At 38.3% G+C, this 24,769-nt stretch overlaps 1 protein-coding gene across 5 annotated transcripts; it reads left to right on the top strand.

The window, feature by feature from the left end:
* Nucleotides 1–1,636: 1,636 nt before the first annotated feature.
* LOC131434246 (titin homolog) lies at nt 1,637–24,646 on the top strand. Of its 5 annotated transcripts, none has more exons than XM_058600903.1 (8): nt 1,637–1,782; nt 13,810–17,537; nt 17,583–18,293; nt 18,348–18,489; nt 18,546–18,962; nt 19,022–19,295; nt 23,300–23,401; nt 23,480–23,615. In XM_058600903.1, exons 2-7 carry the CDS (start codon nt 13,830–13,832, stop codon nt 23,358–23,360), a joined length of 5,313 nt encoding a protein of 1,770 aa, XP_058456886.1. In that variant the 5' UTR covers nt 1,637–1,782; nt 13,810–13,829; the 3' UTR covers nt 23,361–23,401; nt 23,480–23,615. The 5 variants fall into 5 exon arrangements, with proteins under 5 accessions (XP_058456886.1, XP_058456887.1, XP_058456883.1 ...); XM_058600901.1 differs by lacking the exons at nt 23,300–23,401; nt 23,480–23,615 and adding exons at nt 3,693–3,971; nt 24,089–24,646 and having other exon boundaries at nt 1,728–1,782; XM_058600904.1 differs by lacking the exons at nt 23,300–23,401; nt 23,480–23,615 and adding an exon at nt 24,089–24,646 and having other exon boundaries at nt 13,810–17,246; nt 18,090–18,293.
* The last annotated feature ends 123 nt before the right edge of the window (nt 24,647–24,769 follow it).

Below are 24,769 nucleotides of genomic sequence, written 5' to 3'. Positions count from 1 at the left end.
GACGGACCAGACGGATTCAACGGTTGTTGGCGTGATCTACGTAAGGAACCACGATATTTTTCAAAGAGAAATTTTGGCGGTGGATCTGTAATGGTTTGGAGTGCGTTCTGTGCAACCGGCAGGCTGGAACTTCAATTTGTATCGCACAAAATGAAAAGTTACGATTACATAAATGTCCTCAAAGCTAATTTTAATTACTGCTGCCAATAATTAAAAGAAGACGCAAGTCAAAGCTCATTTTCCAGCAGGATTCATACATGTGCTGAAACAATGAAGTGGCTAAAGTCCGAGAAAATTGATATTTTGGACTGGTCAGCTTGCTCACCGGATTTAAATCCGATTGAGAATCTCTGGGGTATTATGGTACGACAAATTTATGCCGATAATCGTCAATTTTCATCGTTACAAGAGCTAAGTGCTATTCTTCAGTCTTGGGAAGCTATTGAACTGCAGAAATTGGTGCAAAGCAACGAATCATTAGATGCTTTTTGTTGCTTATTTTAATCATCCGAAACACAATGAACTGCAAGTGGCCTTTTAATTTTGAAAAGCCATTTTTCCTTAAAAACGTTCTATCACAAAAGGTTTTCAGTGAAATCAATCAACTCTTGGACTCACATTTGTGTTTTGCAATCTAATTTCATGTTCCATCGAAAAAAAAAATCCTAAAACTATTCCTATTTTTGTATCTTGAAATTTATGGGTGGCCTTATAATTTTGAAAAGGTCTGTACCATCACTTAAAGGGGCGAAACAAAAAGCGAAGAAAAATTTCTTAACTGACCCCAAAACTACTCCATTCGATAGTTATTATTATATCGTTTATTTACCCCCGGTTTTCCATTCGATAGTCATTACCAGTAGACGGTCAAACAAACTGATTTCGGCTGTTTTCTCAAATGGATCTCACTCACAGCGATGGTTAGACAAATTTTATCCAAACTTAGTTTTTAATGGAAGGTCCTATGGTCTTGTGCGGAATTCCCGAATTTCATCCGTGTCCGACATATGGTTCCGGATATATAGGACAAGGTGTGTTACAAATTGTATACCATCACATAACAGAAAACGTGAAAGAAATCTAAATGGGCCAAAAAACTACTCTAATCCGTAGTCATTCATGATTAAATTATAAACCAAACTGAACAAGTTTGACAATGACACAGGACACGATTCACGCGTGATCTGTCAAAAATAGTGTTGCCAAAAAGATACCAGCAAAAAATTCACCCTTTGTAACTTACTTCGACAGACAATATATCCCTTTCGTATTGTTGATAAATTTTGGTATTTACCGGGAACAATTTTATTAAAAGATCTGTAACTATCGAATTGCCAAATTCAACCAAGCTCTTGAACAGAGCTATGCTTGACAACGGATAAATAGAACTGTCAGATTTAAACCAAATGTTAAAATTTGTTGCGAAAAGGTTAACAACGACCAGTACCTTACGTGTCTCGAAGTCAAGAAAATATTTAATGCCCGCTCTGTTAGATGTCAACCAAACCACGCGCGCAACGGCGAAACGCGATACTCACGATCGAACGAACGGCCACGCTTAGAGCGGTAGTAGCAGTGCGGAAAATTCTCCACAAATCCTGTTCGTTCTCTGCCAATCTATGAAACTCACAATTCTCGCGTTTTTCATTGGCCTACACGAGTTTTCACCGCATTTTCATGCCGCCAAGGAGATGGCCAAGCCAGCCGCCACAGTCTAATTTCAACTGCTGAAACGGATACTAGATCTTAGATCGCTCGTCTAGAACCGAACGAAAAAGCTAAGTAGGTAGCAAAAATAGACAATTTTTTATCGCTTTGTGTAACGGTTGCTAGCTATTACCAAATATGTCGCGCCTTGTTCAAGTGTAAAATGGAATTGCTGTGAATTAATGTTTAAAAGTTCTCGTATTGTTGGTACCTTGTGCTATTATGTAACAAAATTTCCATCCAGATGTACAAAAACCACGCGGTCAAATAGTTTGGAGCTCAGGAACCGATATTCCGATTCACATTATTTTTATTTTTCCATCCAATCGAATTCCGATGCCCAATTATCATATATCGGTCACTAAGCCTAAGGCGCCGACAACTGTATCAAATTGAATGGTTTAAGTGATTTTGATTCATCATAAATATCCACGTTCAATGCGCAGTTTGTTCTGATCTCGGCAAAAAAGAACGAAAATTTAAGAGAAAAATGTGAAAAAGATAATAATAGCATTTTTGTTGGCGTATTCGCAGGGAACGGCTGCCGTCGGTTTGTTGGCGGCGGCTACTATCTCAATAGCAGAAAGATTTTCGTTTTCGGTTTGACTACTTCGTTGTTATTGTTGTTCTTTTGTCACCACGCGACGGTAAGAAATTGTGTGTTTATAATTAGTGACGACAGAACACGGTGCGAGCGGCCGAAAGGCCGTACCGAGATTATTCACAGGCAACAACAACAGCATACATTGGAAATGTGTTAGTGCCAGTTTGAATCTGATGGACATTTTCTAAAAATATTGCCATATCGTTTTCATTTTTAGAGAAGAATTGTTTAGTAACTAGAAACAAGATGGTCATCGGATGAAATAATTAGAGCTTTGTTGGTGATTTAAGTCATTCGCGGTCGATCAGTTATTTATATGGAAACACATTTGAATGAGGAAAATTCATCGTATCAAGTGGAATCGGTTTATTGCAACTGTAATACACTTTGGAAAGAATCAAGGATACATTAGTTACCTTGGACGTAGGTTGGGTGGCCATGAAAGCAGCTGAATAGAAAAACAGTTTTATTTTCTCAAAACCGGAAACGATCAGCCTACTGAAGAAGAGTTGGACATCGTTATAAATAAAAAAAACGCTGTTTTGATCTACCTAATGATGTGATGATGCCTTTCTCATATATTCCTGTTATTCTCATAAATATTATTGTGGTATTCTTTTAAAAAATTTTCTTTGAATCTTTAATAAAAGTAAGAAAAGGCCAAATTAAAAAAAATCCTATGTAAAGTCGCTCTGAATGATCACCCTTCACCCTCTAATTCCCGACCGAAGTCGGAAGTCGGGCTTAAAAATTACATTTAAAATTCAAATATTTCGTACGTATCTTTGATTTTGTGATATATATGTAACTGAAGTACAAAATAAAATACTGTCTATTTTTTTGAACAGGGAAATAATATTCGAAAAAGTTCTGTATTTTCAAAACAATATAAACTTTTGAAAATCATGAAAGTTTTATTGAAGTACGCTAAATTTCAAATAAAAAAGATATTATTTTAAATTTTGATAAATGCTACCGTTTTCAAGATACAGCGGTTTGGAAAAAAAAAACTCGGGAAATTTTTATTTTAGTAATGAGTTTAGTTTTGAGTAGTTGCGATGGTTATTTGAGTTTATTAAAATAAATTCACCCGGAAAAAATTATTTTAAGTTCTTATACAATGTTTGAGAGTCGCATTTATTGAAAATTTTTCATAGTTTAAATATATCTACAATGTTTATACTTGCACCACAATTTGAAAATCGTCTAATTTTTATTTTATCTACAGAAACTGAAAAGAAATAATGGAATTTTTGTGTTCCTTGAATGGTAATTGCTCTTAAATATTGTTCGTTAGGACTTCGTTGCTTGGTATTTTCATATTCTGATGTAATTGTAATTTGTGTTTTTTTTTTTTTTGTTTTTTTCTTTCACTTTTGAGCCCAATCGAATTGTTACTATGCATTTTCAATCGGATGTTCACGTTCCTTAACCAGACTTGCCCTGGTAGCCACGCGTTTTATGGTTCCTCCTAAAGCAACGCATTGTCCCTTACCATGAAATGTTGCGAAAAAATGCCATTTAACATCAATATCATTGTTATTCTTATATTAACAAAAACTGAAATCGTGGCGCAAATCTTTGGAAATAACTACAAAACTTAAATGATTGAGCATGGATGAAAAGCTGCGCGCTGTGTATTCCTGTGGTGAACTTTCAAGTAAGAATAAATTCTTTACAGGCTAAACTGTCTAAATTGCTTAAGTCAAATCAGTCTTTTTATTTGAAGTTTTGTTATCTTTTGCCTCGTAGAACTCATTTAGTTTAGCGATGACTTAATCTCGTTGAAGTAGAATCTCCTTCCTTGAAGATTTTTTTCTAAACCTGCAAACAGGTAGTAGTCGCGAGGAGCCATATCCGGTGAATATGATGAATACGGCCAAAAAGTAATGAGAGACTTGACTCCTCACAGTGAGTAAACGCGGCACTCACACAGCGAACTGACAAATGTTCTCGCAAAATAGTGAACACACTGCCTTATGATATCTTTAAGATGTCAGTTATCTCATGCAACTTTGATTTACGGTTTTCAAAAATGATTTGTGAAACGTTTTTCCACTGTTTTCGGTATAATTATCTCACCTTCGGGTATCTTCGGCGGCAGCACGAGACGTTTAAATTCATTATACCACCTAGAGTGCATATAACCAGAGTGACAATAACTTAGGAAAACACGTTCAACTATGGTCCAATGATCCAAAGTATTAGACCAACGAAGGACCACCGTTGAACGTTTTTTTTTTTCTAAGAGAGCAGTACACTAGCACCAGCATGCTGGCGACCAGCAATAGTGTAAACGTTACATAAGACAAGATCTGACAACTGGCTTTTTATTCTTCCTTTCGAATCATACTTCTCGTCATTTTCGCCCTGTGGAATAAATACCAACGTATCGGCTACAGTGTAGCCATATTAACATTTTTTTTAATAATTTTACGCTGAAAATTGAGCTTTGATGACAAAACACGAAATATCTCATGCTGAACTGAAAATCGATTCCATTGTTTACGTATTACCGGATCTTTTGGAAACCGGAAAAAGTCAAGTTTGCATAGAAATGCTTGGTGCGACCACAGTGTGGAGCACAATAGTTCATTCTTCTCGTAAAACTAAATACACTTTCGGGTTTACACTAATTTAACAAATCTTTTTGGTTACACTTTAATCCACTAAAAAGAAAAACGGCTTGATGCTGATTTTAATTACACAGTGCTGCAACTATTAACATTTATTACAAATGCGATTGAATAAAAGTTAAACATTCTCTGAAAATTTTCATTTTCATTGGTGAGCTAAAATTATACATTTTAATAAACTTGTTTTCTGATTTTCTTTATACTTGGCATCATTGCTCACGTACCCTGCAAAAGTTTTCTCTTTACACAATGTGCGGGTAGCAACATCAAAATCAGTCAATCAGAAACTGGTCCATTTTGAAACAAAAGCAGCCCCCCCAAATTGTCAGGTCTTGTCCTAGCGTTTTCCAATTGGCTTGAAATCTAGAGGCGCTGCTTGTTTAGAGATGATACTTTTAGCAAGATTGATAGCTCTTGCATCTAGGAAAATTTTTAATTAATTCACCTTTTTAACGATTTCCTATAAAAAGGGCAAAGTCATTTAAAAAATCATAGTCGAAGTGGAAGAAAAATTTTTTACTCTGATGTGGTAATGTTGATCTTAGTTCATTGTGCGAAAACTAACGTTTATTTGGAGATAAGCATTATACTTGGTTCAATACCATTTTTCAAATGCCCGCACGGAACGACCGAAATCAGCATTTTCGCGAAAAATTTAGTTGATTTGCTGATTTTAGTTAGTTATTTTTTGAGACAACTAAAAAAATCTTACTTTTGCTGATTTAGATTTTTTATTCTCATTCCCTTAATAATAATAAAATATTTGTTGAAATGACTATTTTTTTTAGTTGAATTCACAAATTAAACGTACTGTCATTTCTTAGCTAAGGCACACTTCATATCCAGTCAACTAATTTTTTAGTTGAATTAAAGAAATATAATGTTGTTTTCAACCAATATGAATGGTTGAATTGGCTTCTGCAATCTGCAGCTATATGGCGCCCTGTCACCGAAACGGTAACACCTTAATGACTACTAGCCACTAGATGGCACACTACTGCCGAAAAAAATTCAGACGTGGTTGTCTTTTCTATATTGGCAGGTATAAATACGATGTTGTGTTGGAGAAAAAGACATAAACGAAACGTAAACATCGTTTTGAATTTTTTTTTTCTCTAAATCACTGTTTTCTTCATTCTCACTGAAAACTTTGAGCACTCGGAAAACAAAAACCGAATACAAATAGTACACTGGACGGCGCAGCTCGGAAGGTTTGAAGATACAAAAAAAACTTCATCACAATTAGAGTGAAACATTCGAAATTCACTTCACTGTTCCGCGTAAAAACATTATTACGCACAATCGCTTCAAAAGCGCACAAATTCTGAATAAATACGATTTCCACTAACAGTTTACGACATTTTTACATATCGGTTTAGAAATTTAAATAAAGATATATCGAACACATGCGAAAAACATCAAAACAATGTTCAAGCAGTTTCAATAAGACTGTCCTTTTTAGCTTTTTAATGGATTGTTTTGCTTTGACACTTCTCATGAGTTTTTGGCTAATAAACTTGTTAATAATACCCATTTCAGTTTTGGTTTTTTTGTGCTGTCCTTCAGTAATGATGGTGATAGAGAAATAGAAACAAATTTTCTGATTTTAATAACAAAATTAGTTGTCAATGAGAATTTCGTGTTGGATTGAAATATTGCTGGTTTGAGTCCAGGATATTCACCAACTAAACACATTCTCTAAAAATAAGAGTTTTTCCAGCAAAGTAAATTCTCAATTTTAACTAATTTTATAGTTATTTTGGAAATTTTGTTGTTAAAATCAACTAATTCAAAAACAGTAATACGAATTAGGCGCAGAGCTAATTTCGGTCGTTCCGTGCGGGAATAAAAAATAAAATATCTAAAATGAATGGTATTCGATCGCTAAACATTCTCTTATTCGAGAAATCATTATTGCACTGGTTTCTGTTTAAAAACTACAAGGATCAGCCTCATGGGGCTGTTCGAGCTATTGATGTGGAACAACACTTTTGAACCCGCAAATGCACGAGAGTCTGCTTAGTCTTTATTATGAACGAACACCGAACACGCGAACCCAAAATATAGACTATATTTGTCATGATTTGTATTTGTTTTTTAGACGACGAAATTACATCAATAGCCCAAATGTATGTAATTATATGTTTGTACATGCTTGCGATACAGATATCGATATTTAAGCTTCTTTTCGCCAAGCTTGTGTTCAAGTTTTGTATGCAAGTAGTTATTTTTATAGCGTTTATCTACCATCCATTACTACCATTCTGCGATTTCGGTTGAAGCGATAAACTTTTTTCTCATTATCAATCGAGTTCATCTTATATAAATAAGAAAATAATCTTATGCACTCAAAATTTACCCTGGGGTAGTTGTCAATTTCTCAAACGAAACGACATAACATGGGATTTCATCCAATCTTTCATGACACAAGATCAGGGCATAGCAATTAAAGCTTCAAATCGTTTTATGGTACTTTTTGTCTTGCTGTTTAGCAACAACCTACCTCTAGCAAGCTACGTGTAGGACTGAAACGTTAGCTATAATTTTGCTTATATTTATAGCTTCGCGTGCTTCCAACCAGTGATGCCACTTTTCGTTGAAGTCAAATCCGTAGATTTGGTTTCAAGTGTACTTATACTAGTACATTTACATAAAGTCAACAGCTTTAAGCTCTAATCCACAAAGGCAGGCTTCCAGTAATGACAGATCCATGACTAATAGATGCATGATTACAATTTTAATTGGACAAGCAAAAAAAAATATGCACGGAACGACCGAAATCAGCATTTTCGCGAAAAATTTAGTTGATTTGCTGATTTTAGTTAGTTATTTTTTGAGACAACTAAAAAAATCTTACTTTTGCTGATTTAGATTTTTTATTCTCATTCCCTTAATAATAATAAAATATTTGTTGAAATGACTATTTTTTTTAGTTGAATTCACAAATTAAACGTACTGTCATTTCTTAGCTAAGGCACACTTCATATCCAGTCAACTAATTTTTTAGTTGAATTAAAGAAATATAATGTTGTTTTCAACCAATATGAATGGTTGAATTGGCTTCTGCAATCTGCAGCTATATGGCGCCCTGTCACCGAAACGGTAACACCTTAATGACTACTAGCCACTAGATGGCACACTACTGCCGAAAAAAATTCAGACGTGGTTGTCTTTTCTATATTGGCAGGTATAAATACGATGTTGTGTTGGAGAAAAAGACATAAACGAAACGTAAACATCGTTTTGAATTTTTTTTTTCTCTAAATCACTGTTTTCTTCATTCTCACTGAAAACTTTGAGCACTCGGAAAACAAAAACCGAATACAAATAGTACACTGGACGGCGCAGCTCGGAAGGTTTGAAGATACAAAAAAAACTTCATCACAATTAGAGTGAAACATTCGAAATTCACTTCACTGATCCGCGTAAAAACATTATTACGCACAATCGCTTCAAAAGCGCACAAATTCTGAATAAATACGATTTCCACTAACAGTTTACGACATTTTTACATATCGGTTTAGAAATTTAAATAAAGATATATCGAACACATGCGAAAAACATCAAAACAATGTTCAAGCAGTTTCAATAAGACTGTCCTTTTTAGCTTTTTAATGGATTGTTTTGCTTTGACACTTCTCATGAGTTTTTGGCTAATAAACTTGTTAATAATACCCATTTCAGTTTTGGTTTTTTTGTGCTGTCCTTCAGTAATGATGGTGATAGAGAAATAGAAACAAATTTTCTGATTTTAATAACAAAATTAGTTGTCAATGAGAATTTCGTGTTGGATTGAAATATTGCTGGTTTGAGTCCAGGATATTCACCAACTAAACACATTCTCTAAAAATAAGAGTTTTTCCAGCAAAGTAAATTCTCAATTTTAACTAATTTTATAGTTATTTTGGAAATTTTGTTGTTAAAATCAACTAATTCAAAAACAGTAATACGAATTAGGCGCAGAGCTAATTTCGGTCGTTCCGTGTGCAGACGATGTAACAATATTTAATTATTTTCCTTTTATACCAGAGATAATACTGGTAAAATAATGCTAAGTCCGTAGATTTCATATGATTAATCCGTAGATCCGTAGAAAAGACAGAAATCCGTAGATCTACGGATAAATCCGTAGGGTTGACATCACTGCTTCCAACAGCTTCGCTTTTGCATCGATTGACCAATCAGAGCGCTGCTTTCCCTTTGATATATCGCTTACTCCTTCAAAACCGTCGACTATTGCAGGGAAATCCGGTATGCCGGAGATTTTTTGCATGCAAAATAGGACAGTGCTAGCTATTAATCAACAATTCAATGATATACTATTAAAAATACATGGCTATGAACATTCAAATCAATACGAAGAAATATTTCCAATCAAATGGTTACATGATATTAATAATTGATACAAAATTGACTGAGCTGTAATTGTTCAAAACCTGACCACATTTCTACATGTATTTTTCTTGAGTTTCTAGTTTGCACCCCTATATAGAAAACAATAATGTGTTCCACATTAAAACACTGATTAATTTGGAAAGAAACTGATTTGTTTCCAATCGTAGAAACCGTTATGAATTGTTCATCAAACGAAAGCGAAAGCTCTCAAAACACACTTAAAAACGAATCGACTATCAAGTTTTGCCACTTTTTATGCAAAACTAGCTATTGCTAATGTTTCCGAACAAAACTGGCTTTCAAACAAGTGCGAGTAACAAAACGACAAATGTGCACTGCGATTTTTTCAAAACGACTTAAAAAACAGAAGGAAAACGACTTAAAGACTGTCTCAGAAAGTATGGACGCACTTTGATTTCGCTGTAAATAATTCACAAGTATTAGATATTCAAATTTTATTCGATATACTGATAATATTAAACTACAACAGAATATTATTCTCAACATTTGCTACTTAGCCATTGTAGACTAGCTGGCTCACCTTCTTGCGAACGTTCCTCATTAAATTCGGTACAGACTTCTTGGCGACAAGTTTTGACACTTTTTTCCAATCTTTTTCGAACTGTTGAATGGTTTCGGCTGCCGATACATGTTTCCTAAGATGTGCCTTCGTTAATGCCCAAAATTCCTCAATTGGTCGACGTTGTGGGCCATTCGGTGGATTCATGTCTTTTGGGACGAAAGTGGTGATGAAGGGTTTCGAAATCTTACCGCAGCTACAAATTGCTTGTCAGACCATAGCTTTCTTATCAAATTTTTCGACTTCAATCGATGTCTCGGACTGGTTTAACACTTGCCCTTCTCGCACCGTATAATATTGTGGTCCCGGCAAGGATTTGTTATCGAGTTTCACGTAGGTTTCGTCGTCCATGATTATGCAGTTCAAATTTCCAGCAAGAATCGTATTGTACAGCTTTCGAACCCTCAGCCTGATCGATGCTTCTTATTTCGGACTACGTTTTTGTTGTTTCTGCTTCTTATAGGTTCGAAGATTCAAACGTTCTTTAGCACGAAAAACATTTGATTTCGAAGTGCCCACTTTTTTGGCCACATCCCGGCCACATGATTACATTTCGCACGGCTTTTTCACTTACTCCTTCTTTTGCTCGAACGCCTTCAGTTTACGTTTATCCAACTGAGGGTTAGCAGGACCTTTTTTTCGACCCGTTTTCGGTTTAACCTCAAAGGTGTTATCCTCACCGAACTTCCTGATTACATTTCGCACGACTTTTTCACTTACTCCTTTTTTCGCATTTCGAAACAAACTAATGAAAACGAATAAACAACTGCACAAATGGTTAGAGAAGATTGTAAACAACAGGACGCAGCCATAAAAATTGACAGATTCTGAACCATTGCGAAATGGCAGCGGTTTTTGGTTGCGTCCATACTTTCTGGGACAGTCTTTATGTGTCAAGTCAACCATAAAAACGACCTATCACACTGTCCAATGTACACGATCAAATTACAAAACGACGTAAGTGTCGTTTTTGCCTAAAAGTTAATTTTGTGGCTAAAAATTGTGAATTAGCCAATATGATAAGTTGCGTGCATAAAAATTGGAAAATTTAGTGAAGAGATTAAGTTTTTTCAACTACTCATTTTTAAATAGGATATGCGATTATTTTTCAACATCGCTTTTCTCGGTTAAGTCGAGATGATTTGAAAATTTTATGAAGAGTTGATATCTGAAAAACGAAATTCTCGGTGTTTTCAAACTGACAGATAATTTTCCCGTGATTTTTTTTCTTCGTGCGGTAGAATTATTTCCGAGATCTTCGTCGTAACAGGGTGACGTGAATACGAATACTACTGATATGCTTCTTTCATAATTTCAATAAGTTGATTGATTGTGTGATTGAACCTTAGAACTTAGCAATCTATTCAAGTATTGTAAATTTTATAAAAATGTTACATCCGTCTAACAAACAGAAAATCAATAGTAATTCGCGAAAATCTGAAGAAAAATAAATCGGTTCGTTTAGTTCAGTATAATCCATTAGTTTAAGTATTCGGTGAGCTATCATAAGTCCCTACTCAAAAAACGGTGGGAAATGTCACAGACATAACTGGAGGGCGTGAATATGTATAAAACTGTCATGCTTCTTTCTCACTTCCAAATATCGATAATCGTTCCTATTCGTATATTGGAAGAATTTAGAAACCTTCACTACTTACCTTCCAGAATTTTAACGCATCTGTACTAAAGAATGACTTATTGACGACATATTATAACGAAAAATTAAAAAAACACGGAACAAATTAGAGTAAAACAATAGAGCAAACAATGTATCAGCATTTTTTTTATCAATTCACATTCAGTAAAGGAAAATTTCGCATTTTCCTTTGGAAATAGTTTGAAGGCTCTAAACACAAACGATATGCGGAATTTATCTGATGTTTCTAACTGTACTTCTTACCATCATTTATTTATCAGAATCAAAATCCTTAACCAGGGTTCAGGAGCTGAGGCTGAATTCAGGAACTAAATTCGCAAAATTCTTATTCGGAATCCAGATCAAAATGTCAGTTCACGACTTTAGTCCGTAATTATTAAATTGAACTCATTTTTAGAATCCAGAAGTTCTAGAACTGAATTCTAAGCTTGAAATCCAAAGCCTGAATAAAGGAAATGAATTCTTAAACTGAATTTAGAAGATGAATACTGGTTCCAGGTTGAACAACCTATACCAATCAAAAACACTTGCTCGCGACATACAATTATCACCGAAGGCCTGAACGTTTCTGAAACCAGGAATTTGATTCCGCTTATTTAATGGTATTTTTTTGTTGAATAATTTCACTCATCGAATATGTTGGCGTGACACTTGGCACAGCTGTCACTGACAGTCATACCAACCTAGAAAAAAAATATTTCGACGAATAGGGGTTCCGCGCGAAATATAATTCAAAAGTCTTACTACTTTTTGCCCACAGTAGTAGGTAAAATGGCAACCTTGATGATTTACCGAATTTCGGATGCCTGAGAGCTGTGCACCGTGGTTTCGATAAATTGATATCTTCGATTTACTGATTTCGGTAAAATAATCAATTTCTTTTAAACACGGCAACTTGAAATACCGTATATCGATATAACATAACGAATTGCTGAAAATTCAGAAATAATCAAACGAATATTTCGGGAAACGCAATGGTTACCGAAATTTCGGTTGAATAATGCATTGCCTTGATTTTCCAGCGATTTTTAAAACCGAATTCAAAACCAAGTTTTAAATGTGTAGCTCATCTCTTTCATAATCGAGATAATATTTGGATTTACCAATACAATCATCCTCACGCCTGATTCGTTTCTTCAAACATATTTTAAACAATAAACATCTAACTGCAGCAACTGAAAATAACTAATTTGTAATGTGAAATATTAAAGCAAGAATGTTTCTACGCCAGTAACATAAAAAAATAATTTGCCAACAACAACAACAATCCTACTTTTAACCTACTGTGTATCACATAGTGACACGCAAGGTCTGCTACGGAAAATGAAGTCGACTCAAGTGGGTGTTGTCGGTCGAACGAACATTACCTATTAACTAGGCGCACGTTGTATGAGTTATACATTCATTACCAACAACGGAAGCTTCTTCTGCATTTCGCCAGCTGTGTTCTTCTGACCAGCCGAAATCCATCAAATCAGCAGCTTGCAAGGCAATGCCCTCAGTCTATTTCTGGTTCGCGACGAAAATTTTCTCAACTTCTTCTTCTCCGCGGTTTATTTTTCGACGTTAGTTTTTGATTTTTTTACTACCGTCTCTCAACATCGACCGCCGCCGACTGTAAGTTCGAGCCAGCATCATTTCATGCTATCGGGAGTAAACATCTCTTCCATATGACTTCAAGTACGAAGCAAATGTGTGAAAAATCCGGAAACATTTTCCGTCAGTTTTTTATATACATCCTGAATGGTACGCAACTGATGCCCTTGGACTAAACCAAGATCATTGGAAATGTTGGCATTTCCCTTCAGTTTCCATAGCTTACTTTGATATGCTCTTCAACTTGACTATCAAAGCTTCTAATCCGTAGTTTAGTTTTTCACAAATGTTTTAGCTATTGAATCATTTTTGTACCAGTGATATATGTGAATAACTCGTGCCCCACTCATTTCGAATTTCACTACTCAGAGCGATTAACGTTGACGGCGATGAAAGACATTCCGTTGGTTTTAGGATTTGCAACGTTTTGCTCACATTAACTTGCTGTCAGACAGAACAGAAATTTTACCCTTATTTTTAGCTTGTTTACAATAAGCAGATGTTAGCTGGCATAGGTAACGACTTTCCTTCATTCGCAAAACCAGATACCGCACTCATTTAGTATAACTCAAACACAGTTCGTCAATATCATCTAATGATAAAATATTGTTTTTGCTTATTGTATCTTTCGCAGCACCGCAAAATCCAAACTAAATGGCCAAAAAAGGGAAAGCTAAAAATGGACCGGAAAAAACGGAAGCCACTGCTAATGTTACTGATGCACCTGCGGTACCGATTGCAGATGCCAATCCGGATGATGCAGCCGTAAATCCCACTAAGGAAACTATTAAAATAACTGAAAAGTCATTCGAAGAGACAAAGACCGTGAAGACGTCAAGTCCTACAGAGACCCAGAAACCTCTACCTTCCAAACAGAAGCAGCAAACTCACAATAAGTTGGAAAAAGAAATGAAACCCAAAGAAAATTCTTCCAAGCAGGTTGTTGCTCCGGTATCAAATGGGGCCGCCGCTACAGGGGACTCTACCGCAGCCGATGGTACAGGTAGCGAGCATGAAGGTGGACAAACATTGAAACGAAAACGAAACCGCCGAAATCGTAGGAAGAAGACAAACGTGGACGGTGCGGTTGCGGATCAACCGCTACCACAACAGCAAAACCAGCCGACGTCAGATGATCAGAAACCGAAGAAGGAACACAAAAAGAAGCGCGCGAAGAGACTGCGTGCTTTGGCTCTCGCGGAGGCGGCTGCTACTGCTCAAATTGCCGCCGCAGAAGGTGCTATCGCTAGCACCACTTCCGATGCTCAAAAACAACCGGACAATGTAGGGCATCTGAAAAAGAAAATCGAAATAGCCGAAAAGGTGCTTCAGCAGGTTCAGCAGCAGGCTCAGGAAGAACAAAGAAAAGCAGACAGTTTGAAAGCTGAACAATCGAACAAGAACAACAAACGCAACCGCAAGGATTCCGAGTCACAAAAGTTAGTGCAAAAAGAGGCAGAAGTAAAAAAAATTGCAGAAGAAAAGAAGGAGATTCTAGGAGAAGCGAAAAAATTGCAAGAGCAGAAGGCAAGAAAACAGCAAGAGATACAAAAACTTCTCGCAGAAAAAGCCCAGAAAGAGGATGAAGCTAAAAAACTAATTGAAGAAAAAAATCGTAAGGAAGCGGAAGCAGCTAAGCTCAATGAACAAAAAGCACGCATCGAAGCGGTCGAGCAAAAAATCAACGAACTAGAACAGTTAAAAATAGATCTCCCTACAAAACAAGAACCGCAACAACCACAACAACAACAACGAGTACGAAAGGAATCTGAATCTAACAAGCAGAAAAAGCAGCCACAACAACAGCAACGAGAAAGAAATGATTCGGAAACTAAGAAAAAAACTACCGAGTCGCAAGTAAAGAACGGCTCGGCGAAAACGGCAACCGAACCAAAAACATCCAAGGACGAGAATGGTGCATCAAATAAAGCAGTGGTTGAGAAGGCTGTAACTGGTACAGTATCAACCGCTGAAAAAGTCATCGAAAAAGCTCTTGCTGAAAAAGGTGCCACAGAAAAATCTGCGGCTGAGAAGGCCGCGAGAGAAAAGGCAGCCGCAGAGAAGACGGCGAAAGAGAAGGCTGCAGCTGGAAAAGCTGCCGCTGAAAAGGCCGCTGCAAAAAAGGCCGCAGAAGATAAGGCTGCGAAGGAAAAGTTAGCCGCGGAAAAGGCCACTGCTGAGAAGGCCGCTGCTGAGAAGGTCGCCGCAGAAAAGGCCGCGGCTGAAAAGGCTGCTGCTGAGAAGGCCTCAACAGAAAAGGCCGCGGCTGAAAAGGCTGCCGCTGAGAAGGCCGCGAGAGAAAAGGCAGCCTCAGAGAAGGCCGCGAAAGAGAAGGCTGCCGCTATAAAAGCCGCCGCTGAGAATGCTGCAAAAGAAAAGGCTGCCGCTGAGAAGGCCGCTGCGGAAAAGGCCGCAGCAGATAAGGCTGCGAAGGAAAAGTTAGCCGCGGAAAAGGCTGCTGCTGAGAAGGCTGCTGCTGAAAAGGCCGCAGAGAAAGCTGCCGCGGAGAAAGCTGCCGCAGTGAAAGCCGCCGCAGAGAAAGCCGCCGCAGAGAAAGCTGCCGCAGAGAAAGCTGCTGCAGAGAAAGCTGCTGCAGAGAAAGCTGCTGCAGAGAAAGCTGTCGCAGAAAAAGCTGCTGCAGAGAAAGCTGCCGCAGAAAAAGCTGCTGCAGAGAAAGCTGCCGCAGAGAAAGCTGCTATAGAGAAAGCTGCCGCGGAGAAAGCTGCCGCAGAGAAAGCTACCGCAGAGAAAGCTGCTGCAGAGAAAGCTGCCGCAGAGAAAGCTGCTGCAGAGAAAGCTGCTGCAGATAAAGCTGCTGCAGATAAAGCTACCGCAGAGAAAGCTGCTGCAGAGAAAGCTGCTGCAGAGAAAGCTGCTGCAGAGAAAGCTGCCGCAGAGAAAGCTGCCGCAGAGAAAGCTGCCGCAGAGAAAGCTGCCGCAGAGAAAGCTGCCGCAGAGAAAGCTGCCGCAGAGAAAGCTGCCGCAGAGAAAGCTGCCGCAGAGAAAGCTGCCGCAGAGAAAGCTGCCGCAGAGAAAGCTGCCGCAGAGAAAGCTGCCGCAGAGAAAGCTGCTGCAGAGAAAGCTGCTGCAGAGAAAGCTGCTGCAGAGAAAGCTGCCGCAGAGAAAGCTGCCGCAGAGAAAGCTGCCGCAGATAAGACTACCGTTGAGAAGGCTGCTGCAGAGAAAGCCGCCGCTGAGAAAGCTGCCGCAGAGAAAGCTGCTGCAGAGAAGGCTACTGCAGAAAAGGCTGCAGCGGAGAAAGCAGCCGTTGAACAATCCACTGGGGGAACAAACCTAACAGAAAAAACTGTCGTGGATAAATCTACCACCGAGAAAACCGCAGCTATAAAAACCTCCACTCCGGATATTGCCAATGGAAACACTGATGCAAAAAAACAGGACATGAAACAAAACGAAAAAAAGCAAACAAAATCGGACCATAAAGGAAATAATAAAAAGAACAGACGAACTCCGAAGAATAGTCTGTCTGAAGATGAAAAACTTACCGGTCCAAAAAACGTGCAAAGCAGCGATTTTGTCTCATCTGTTAAGTCCGAACCAGTTGTAACAAAATCGCTCGAAACCGCCGCAATTGCCGCTGTTGCCGCTGCCTGTCCGGTTGCTGTAACGAAACCAGAAGAAATCAAATCTGTTTCGTCCGAAAAGACTGCCCCTATAAAACCAACTCCAATCGACCAGAAGAAGACTGCATCACCACCCAAAACTAACGCAGCTCCGGTAAAATTGAAGCCACAACCGGGTCCAACGATCAGCGCTAAACCACTGACACCTTCCAAATCACCAGAAAAGACACTGCCCAAAATTTCAGCCCCGATTCCTAACAAAAAAGCTCCCTCTCCGCCGAAAATAGTTCCTACCCGAGCCTCACCAAAACCTGGAACGCCTCCAACAACTCCTAAACCTACTAAAAAACCTGAACTTCCGCCCAAGCCCGAGTTTCTCAAAAAGAAATCTCCTTCGGTAGACAAGGAACAGCTGCCAACAACCAAATTGTCAACTGCACCTGCAACACCTGCAACACCTTCCGTCACAGAAGCTGCGGCCACACAGGTACCAAGTTCAACCCCAGCTCCTAGTTCCACCCCTGAACCCATCAGTTCTGTTCCATCAACTTCTGCCACCGATCTTCCTACTCCGGCTGCTAGCTCTGCCGCTGCCAATCGGTTAACGGAAGAGTTGAACGGATCTGGAGCGAGAAAAGCGGCAGCCAGCCCAAGCAAGCAAAAACCCCTTCCCAAAAAACCTGACGTTCCCCCCAAACCCGACGTCCACAATAAAAGTGCAGCAAAAATGAAGACTCCCATCAAGCAACCCAACGCAACTGGAGCGAAATCATCGACGGTAACGAACGAACCGATACAGAATGTAAATGTGACATCAATTCAGTCTGATTCTAGGTCCCCAGCCATGGAACAAAGTAGATCGGAAGCATTTAAGAAAAATATGGAAATTATTTCCACCCTTGCTGATATCCTATTATCTTATCCCAAAAGAAATAAACATCCTGATCCTACAGACAATCCTACTCCATCAACCTCATCGACACCATCGACTACTACAGTGGACACCACTACCAACCAACCACAACAAAACGCAACAAACATTCAAGAACCAAAACCTAAGAAAATGAAATCAAATCTGAATCTCGAACGCATTCTATCGATACTGCAAAGTACACAAAACCCACCTGCCAACGACAACGAAGCAAGCAGTATCCTCGGTTCTGGTTCCCCAGGTGCAGACGCTAGGCAGCCTTCATCCTCACAATCGCCATCACCATCTGCATCCGTGTCACTTCCTGCATCAGTGCTGATGCCGAGTGCCGATCCAACTTCACCCCATCAAACCCTCCTAACAAAAGATGCTATCCGTATTTTGATGCCTACCTTGCAGGAGGTAAACGTAAAGTTCAACGTCGAAAAACAATTGGCGGCTCTCAATGCGACCGCCGCTGCTGCCAAACTAATGCCCAAAACGCTTCCGGTCGGTACTGAAACAACTGAAGAGGATGAGTTTGAAGAAGAATTTGAGGAAGAAGAAGAATCTATTGAATACAAATTCACCCCAAGACAGGTTTTTCTCGCCACTAACTGTCAGGTAACAGGTTGACGGTTATGAGCAGACTAAATTTTTAAATATGAAAATTTTCAGATATGTAAGAACCCACTCAGAAACATTGTCCAATGTGAAAAATGCGGTATGGTCTCGTACTGTAGTGAAGAGCATCGGCGCTCCGATTTAGCTACTCACAAGGATCTTTGTAGTGTTATCGTTGAACATGCAACGCGACGAGGTATCTGTGCATAAATGCTATTTTACTGACACATCGTTAAAATGCACTTTTCATAGGTGGTCACATTTACAATATGGCACACAAGTTAACAGACGATGAATATCGGAATCTTCGCGTTCATACGCTGAACCAATCGGAACGAATGTTGAAACGTTCTCTTCAACCATTCGAACGAGAAATTCTCCTTTTCCCACGAACGTGCTGCTCTCCGAGTTGTCGTGAGTGGAGACAAGATCTGTTGACCGAGTGCAAAGAATGTCGTCAAATTTCCTTTTGCATCGACCATCCTGACCATCTGTTGGCGACCCATAAACAATGGTGCAAACCATTTTTCCTTTTCCAAAAGCTAATTCTTCGACAGAAACTTCTTGGCCGTATAGAGCCTGTATTACCAGTTCGAGTGACCAATAAACCATTTGTCATTCCTCCAAACATCGATGAGGTTCTCAAGTTCCTCTATAAAAATTCAAACGGTAAATTGCTTTATCCTTCCCGCTAGAAAATTTCCTGTTTGATGTTTATGCTTCAACAGCACTACGAGATGAATGCGTTTACGCAACGCTAACACAGATCGCCACCGCACCGTTGACCGCAATCCATGGATTCCTACGGACAGGTCTGAAACCATCAGAAACCTTCATCATACATTTAGTCGGTGCAGAACTGCAGTTTGAAGGTGACACCCTGGACAAGTGGGAAGCATTCTTCCTTCACATTGTGCCGGAAATCACCGAGCTAAGGGTGGTGTTCATTGGCCCCGAACTGAATGTCGAAAATCTACCCATCGATATAATCAGCCGAATTAGGTGAGTGACTCGTAGCCATATCCGTTCCTAAATTGTGTACCACTGATTCTAGCCAACTAGAAATTTCCTGTCAATCAGTTCATCGTGTTCATGTTCTTAAACGCTCATTAGTACAAGTATTCACACCGACGATGAACAAACTTACATCCAATTTTTGGAAATATGATTAGATAACCGGCGACAATTGGTAACAAATCTTTTCCGGTTCTAACCTCAATATAAACCAAACATCCAATTCGATAGCTCATGACAAAAGGGCTTAACTGCAAATGAGAGTCTCTCTTTGTTTACTTTCTCTTTCGAGTAAGTTTCCTTTATAAATTTAGCGAACACCAATTTGGTAAATCGGATGAATCGTGAAAGAAAAAGTAAACAAAAAGAAGAAAAAAAAAAAAAGAACCGGAATTTTCATTTTAAAATTCCCGCGCTTGTCCAATCGGTAAACCTTTATTCTCTCAACGTTGGCAACACTTTTATACACATTCTGTGAAATTTTGACGCATATCGTACGATTAGTTTTTGTTTGGCTTCTATACAAAGAAGTTGAAAAATGTTCGTGTGGCGATTTTTATAATGGATGAAAATTTAGAACAACGTGCGTGCAACAAATTTTGTGTTGCAAATGGATTTAAGTATTCCGAAACGTTGAAAATGTTATAAAAGGCCTTTGGTGAATCGTGTCTAGGAAAAACACACGCATACGAGTGGTAAAAAACGGTGGTCGTACAAGCTTGGATCATGATGAGATCCCTGGCCGCCCAACAACATCTGTTACTGAAGAAAACATTGAATCGGCGAAGCAAATCGTGTTGCAAAATCGTTCTGTACCGATTAGAGAGATTGCTGTGTTGTTGGGCATCTCTTATGGATCAGCCGAACACATTTTAACTGATGTTTTGGGTTTGAAACGCGTCGCTTCTCGGCTGGTGCCAAAAAAGCTGAATTTCATTCAAAAACAGCGTCGTGTTGATGTGGCCCAAGAGATGATTTCCAACGCAGATAGTGACCCCACATTCATCGAATGCATCATAACTGGTGATGAGGTGTGGATCTATGAATATGACGTCGAAACCGCACAACAATCGACCGAATGGCGCTTCGAAGGCGAGCCGTTGTTCTAAATTTTCATCCATTATAAAAATCGCCACACGAAAATTTTTCAATTTCTTTGTATAGACGCCAAACAAAAACTAATCGTACGATATGCGTCAAAATTTGACAAAATGTGTATAAAAGTGTTGCCAACGTTGAGAGAATAATAGTTTACCGATTGGATAAGCGCGGGAATTTTAAAATGAAAATTCCGGTTCTTTTTTTGATCATAAGGTATCTTTTTGTCGTGGGACTATCGAAATGGTTGTCTTCAATTCACTGGGCATTAGCGTATGTTCAGGAGTCCATTCCACTGACTAAGGTAGGTCTTTTTGTTAATTTCCAGCGAAATTCAACAGTTTATGCTAGAATTATAAGAAGAACTAATTATTTACTAGTTCCAAAACACGTGAAGGTTTAAATTTCTATATTCAGTTTAGTTCATATTTAGAAATAAACTGAAAATCAGCACGAAAACGTGCCAAATCGGGAAAGAATAAGAAGAAAACGAATCGACAATTCAGTCCGCATCTTCTCACTCCATTCCGATAGATATCAGAACCAACCGGTTGGAGGCAAAATTCATTCGGTGTCGGTTGTTGCACTGAATTCTGCATTGATTCAGATTTCATACCGAATTCCACAAGAATTCTGAATGAAAATTTTTAGCCCATTCGGATTTGATTCGAAATTCATTCCGAACTGATAATGTGGGTGCTGTTCTAACGACGCGAAAACTCGAAGCCAATGCTCCTAATTTCATTTTACTCTTGAAGTCCCTAAACTATCGAATAGAGACAACAGCTCTCACTCTAACTAATAATTTTAGTATATGAGACGAGCTAATGGAGCTGTGATAGTGTTACACTATTTCGGTGAGAAACCAATTGACCAAAACGGCATCTTCGATTTATAAAGTATTCTTCGCTATAATTTCCAGATTTAAATTTTAAGGCGGACATAAATTATGCATCTAGAACTAGAACACTGTTCGGGAGTGTGCCCTTAGAATTTCTCCGTACTTAGGTTCCACAGGTATAATGAGGAACTACGAGTTTTCAAAACATGTCCAACAAGAGAATGACACAATTCTGCCTACGCTATTTGGACAGCTTCCGGGTTCCGGTCATACTTGTGAAGGCTGCGAAAATTCCTCACAAGTGGATTTGAACAGTGCATAAAATTCATAGCGAGTTGATTGCTGATCAGATGCCGACGTTAATACGTCTTAATTTACTATGGAGCGCCTTTCAAAATTTCACTCTGAACAAGAATGGGCAGATCTTAATAGTAATATATTTTGTTGTGTTTAAGCCAGCGACATAATTTAATCTCTATACCATAGGAAATATGCTAAGAAATTTATGATACAATTTTCAGTATTTTTAGATAATCACAAATAACTCAAAATTGAAGTTTTCTATAATGTTTGGTATGAACGAGCATTAAGGTGAAATTCTGTGCTAAAACAAGGTGCGCAAAATTTCAACCGCATGAATTGAACGAATCATCGCTTAAAGCGTAGCGTATATTTCCAGTAATTGAGTGCATTGGGCTTACGACACGTTTTGTTCGCTAGTAAAACATGAAGGAAACACATTTGTGCCTGTTGTTTAAGACGGTCAAATGTTCCGCAACGAAGTGGAACGTTTTGTAATATTTAGACGAACAGTCGAGTAGGTGACAGCCAGAGATGCCATTTATACAGATTTATCTGTATTATACAGATTTTTACAACCTCATACAGATCTAATACAGAATACAGATTTTACACAGATTCCCTACATTTAATACAGATTTATACAGATTTCACAAGAAGTTATAAGAAAAATTAAACTGTTTTCGTCTGAGCTATCTTTTAGTATTTGATTGCAGTGACGAGATGAAAGTTTATTAATCAATGGATAAATCACAATATGATGTAAAAATTTGTTGTGCAGATATTTGATGAACAACACAAAAAAAAATATTTAGACAGAGTGAGCACGAGAAAGCTCAGCTTTTCGTGTTTATTCTGTCTGCGGCCTGAGAGTTGTATGACCAGACTTGAAGTTGCATTTTAAGTAAACTTGTAAATCTAGAAAAGTATATGGAATTGAAATTTGATTGTGGTTGAAAAAACATTAATATTAAATTTCGTCTTTACATATTTTTGTGAACTACGAAGATACGAAAAATAAATGCTCATTGAAAATCTCATTCTTTAACCATAATCTGTTGAGATAGCGTTCAACATCATTTCATTGTAGAAATTTCATTTTATTAGTGAATACAGATAAATACAGATTTTTTATACAGGGTAATACAGATTTTCTCTGAAAATATCTGGCATCTCTGGTGACAGCCCTTTGTTTGCGACATAGAAAACAGTTCAACATTACACAGGTCTTCAAATAGTTTTGTAGCAACCTGAGCATTGATTTACAGTTAGTAATTGAATACTGTAAAACAATTTCGAAACAAAAAAATATTCGTTATATCTTCTTCATCATTTACATCTCACTTATTTTTTCATTCCTTTTGAAATCCACCTATGAAAAACTCTAGCAAAGTAAAAACATCTTGAAATGTTCCGTGCTACTTGAGTTGCTGGTTCAATTAATGTATATCATCCTGTTTACTAAATCAATGTTGTGCAATTGCAAACGTAATCTGGGTACTTCATACAGTGCTCATATAATTGTTTTCAATAATTGACATCCAACCTACTAGTGAAATTAGTTCCAAAATAAATGGTTTTGTGTAATCGTGAAAAACTCCCTACTAGCTGCTTTTGTACGGTTCAAGCAGAGGAACACAAATCAGAAAAAAATTTAAAAAAACTATTGGTAAAACAGTGCTATCAATTATGAGTTGGAAACGTACTAAAATTCTTAAGAAGTGAAAAAACTGATCTTTCCATTTACAAATAGGCAAAATCTGCTTGGACATCTTTTAACAAAACTTCAAAAGGTTAGCTTTTCGCTTACATGAAAATGCGAAGCGAGATCCTTTCAACCCTTCTTCCAAACAAGGTAACTAATAACATCCACAAATAACGTCAAACAATCCTTCGACGTCGACTTTTTCTAAACTGTTTGCTCGTGTTCCAGAATGTGCCGCACTTGTCGTCTCGAGTGCCGAGCTGTCAAGTTTGACTTCCAGTGCCGCCGATTGTATCATGACTACCGGCAAGACTCGTGCTACACTCAACCGAATTTAATCTGCTTCTTCAATCCTGGATTGCACCGGGCAACCGGTTTTGGTTGTCTGAACACATGGCCCAAAACTATACTTGCTGCTACCAGCGCCAACTGTCCGATTTTGGTGACAGCTTATACTGACTACGAATGTCCACTGGATTTAGCTCGCCTACAGAAGGAATCCAGCCGACGTCTGGAAATAATTCAGGAACCAGCACCGAACCCCTTCTCTTCCCGAAGACCCGACCGTAACTTCATATCAGCAGAGATTGCACCGCTGATTTTCAAGAACTACTATTACTTTATCGTGAAGTGAGCTGATCATCTGCTATTGCGGTGTCTACTTAGCTTGATGAGCTTCAAATAATGATTTATTTCAAATAAATGAATATATTTTCAAACCAATTCATTCATCTTTTGTAACATGTAGGAGGTAAAAACGATAGCATGTAACAACCTTTTCAACTGAAAATATTCCAATACACGCATTTACACTACCTCTTCTCGTCTCAAATCCAGGATGTGCCGAAGTTGTCGCCTCAAGTGCCGTGTGGTAAAATTCGACTTCCAGTGCAAACGATTCTATCACGAGTACCAACAGGATCACGGCTGCTATACCAAACCGGACCTAATTTGCTTCTTCAATCCAATCCTGCATTCAATCAGCGCCTATCAAGGCTTCGACACTTGGCCAGATACCTTAGATGCAGTCGCAGCTGCCAACTGTCCGATCGTCGTTACGTCCTATACGGAACTTGACTGCCCATTGGACTTGATTCGTCTGCAGAAAGAAGTGATCCGACCGTTGCAGATTATCCAGTCACCCGCCCTGAATCCGTACGGGTCGAAACGCCCCGATCGCAACTTTATATCAGATGATGTTGTGCCGTTGATATTTAAGAATTATTATTACTTTGTAGTGATGTGAGCAAAGATTTGGAACTTATGGTGTCGTGTTCGTATATCCTTATGATCCCCTTAATTGATTTCCTATAATTTCCATTTTGTCAGTAAGATAAAGCCTTAAAACAAATATGTGTTTCAACTATTGTCAAGTAAAAATCCCTTATCTTTTTATTTCCATATCTATAAAGCTCATTCAGCTTGCCTGAAGATGACAAACCTTCCAATCAGTGATGGCCTAGCACAAGTTCACCACACGAGCCAATTCTCATACAGCCCGTGTGCTGTGCTTTTTCA

This window comes from Malaya genurostris, chromosome 3, assembly GCF_030247185.1.
Source record: "Malaya genurostris strain Urasoe2022 chromosome 3, Malgen_1.1, whole genome shotgun sequence".
NCBI lineage: Eukaryota > Metazoa > Arthropoda > Insecta > Diptera > Culicidae > Malaya > Malaya genurostris.
This window is presented reverse-complemented; position numbering and strand designations above follow the sequence as displayed.

Coding starts and splice junctions, on each gene's coding strand:
- LOC131434246 (XM_058600900.1), top strand. CDS start 13,830: ATGGCCAAAAAAGGGAAAGCTAAAAATGGACCGGAAAAAACGGAAGCC. Junction 17,538..17,582: donor CTGGAGCGAAATCATCGACG/GTAACGAACGAA, acceptor ACATCAATTCAG/TCTGATTCTAGGTCCCCAGC. Junction 18,963..19,021: donor CCTCTATAAAAATTCAAACG/GTAAATTGCTTT, acceptor ATGCTTCAACAG/CACTACGAGATGAATGCGTT.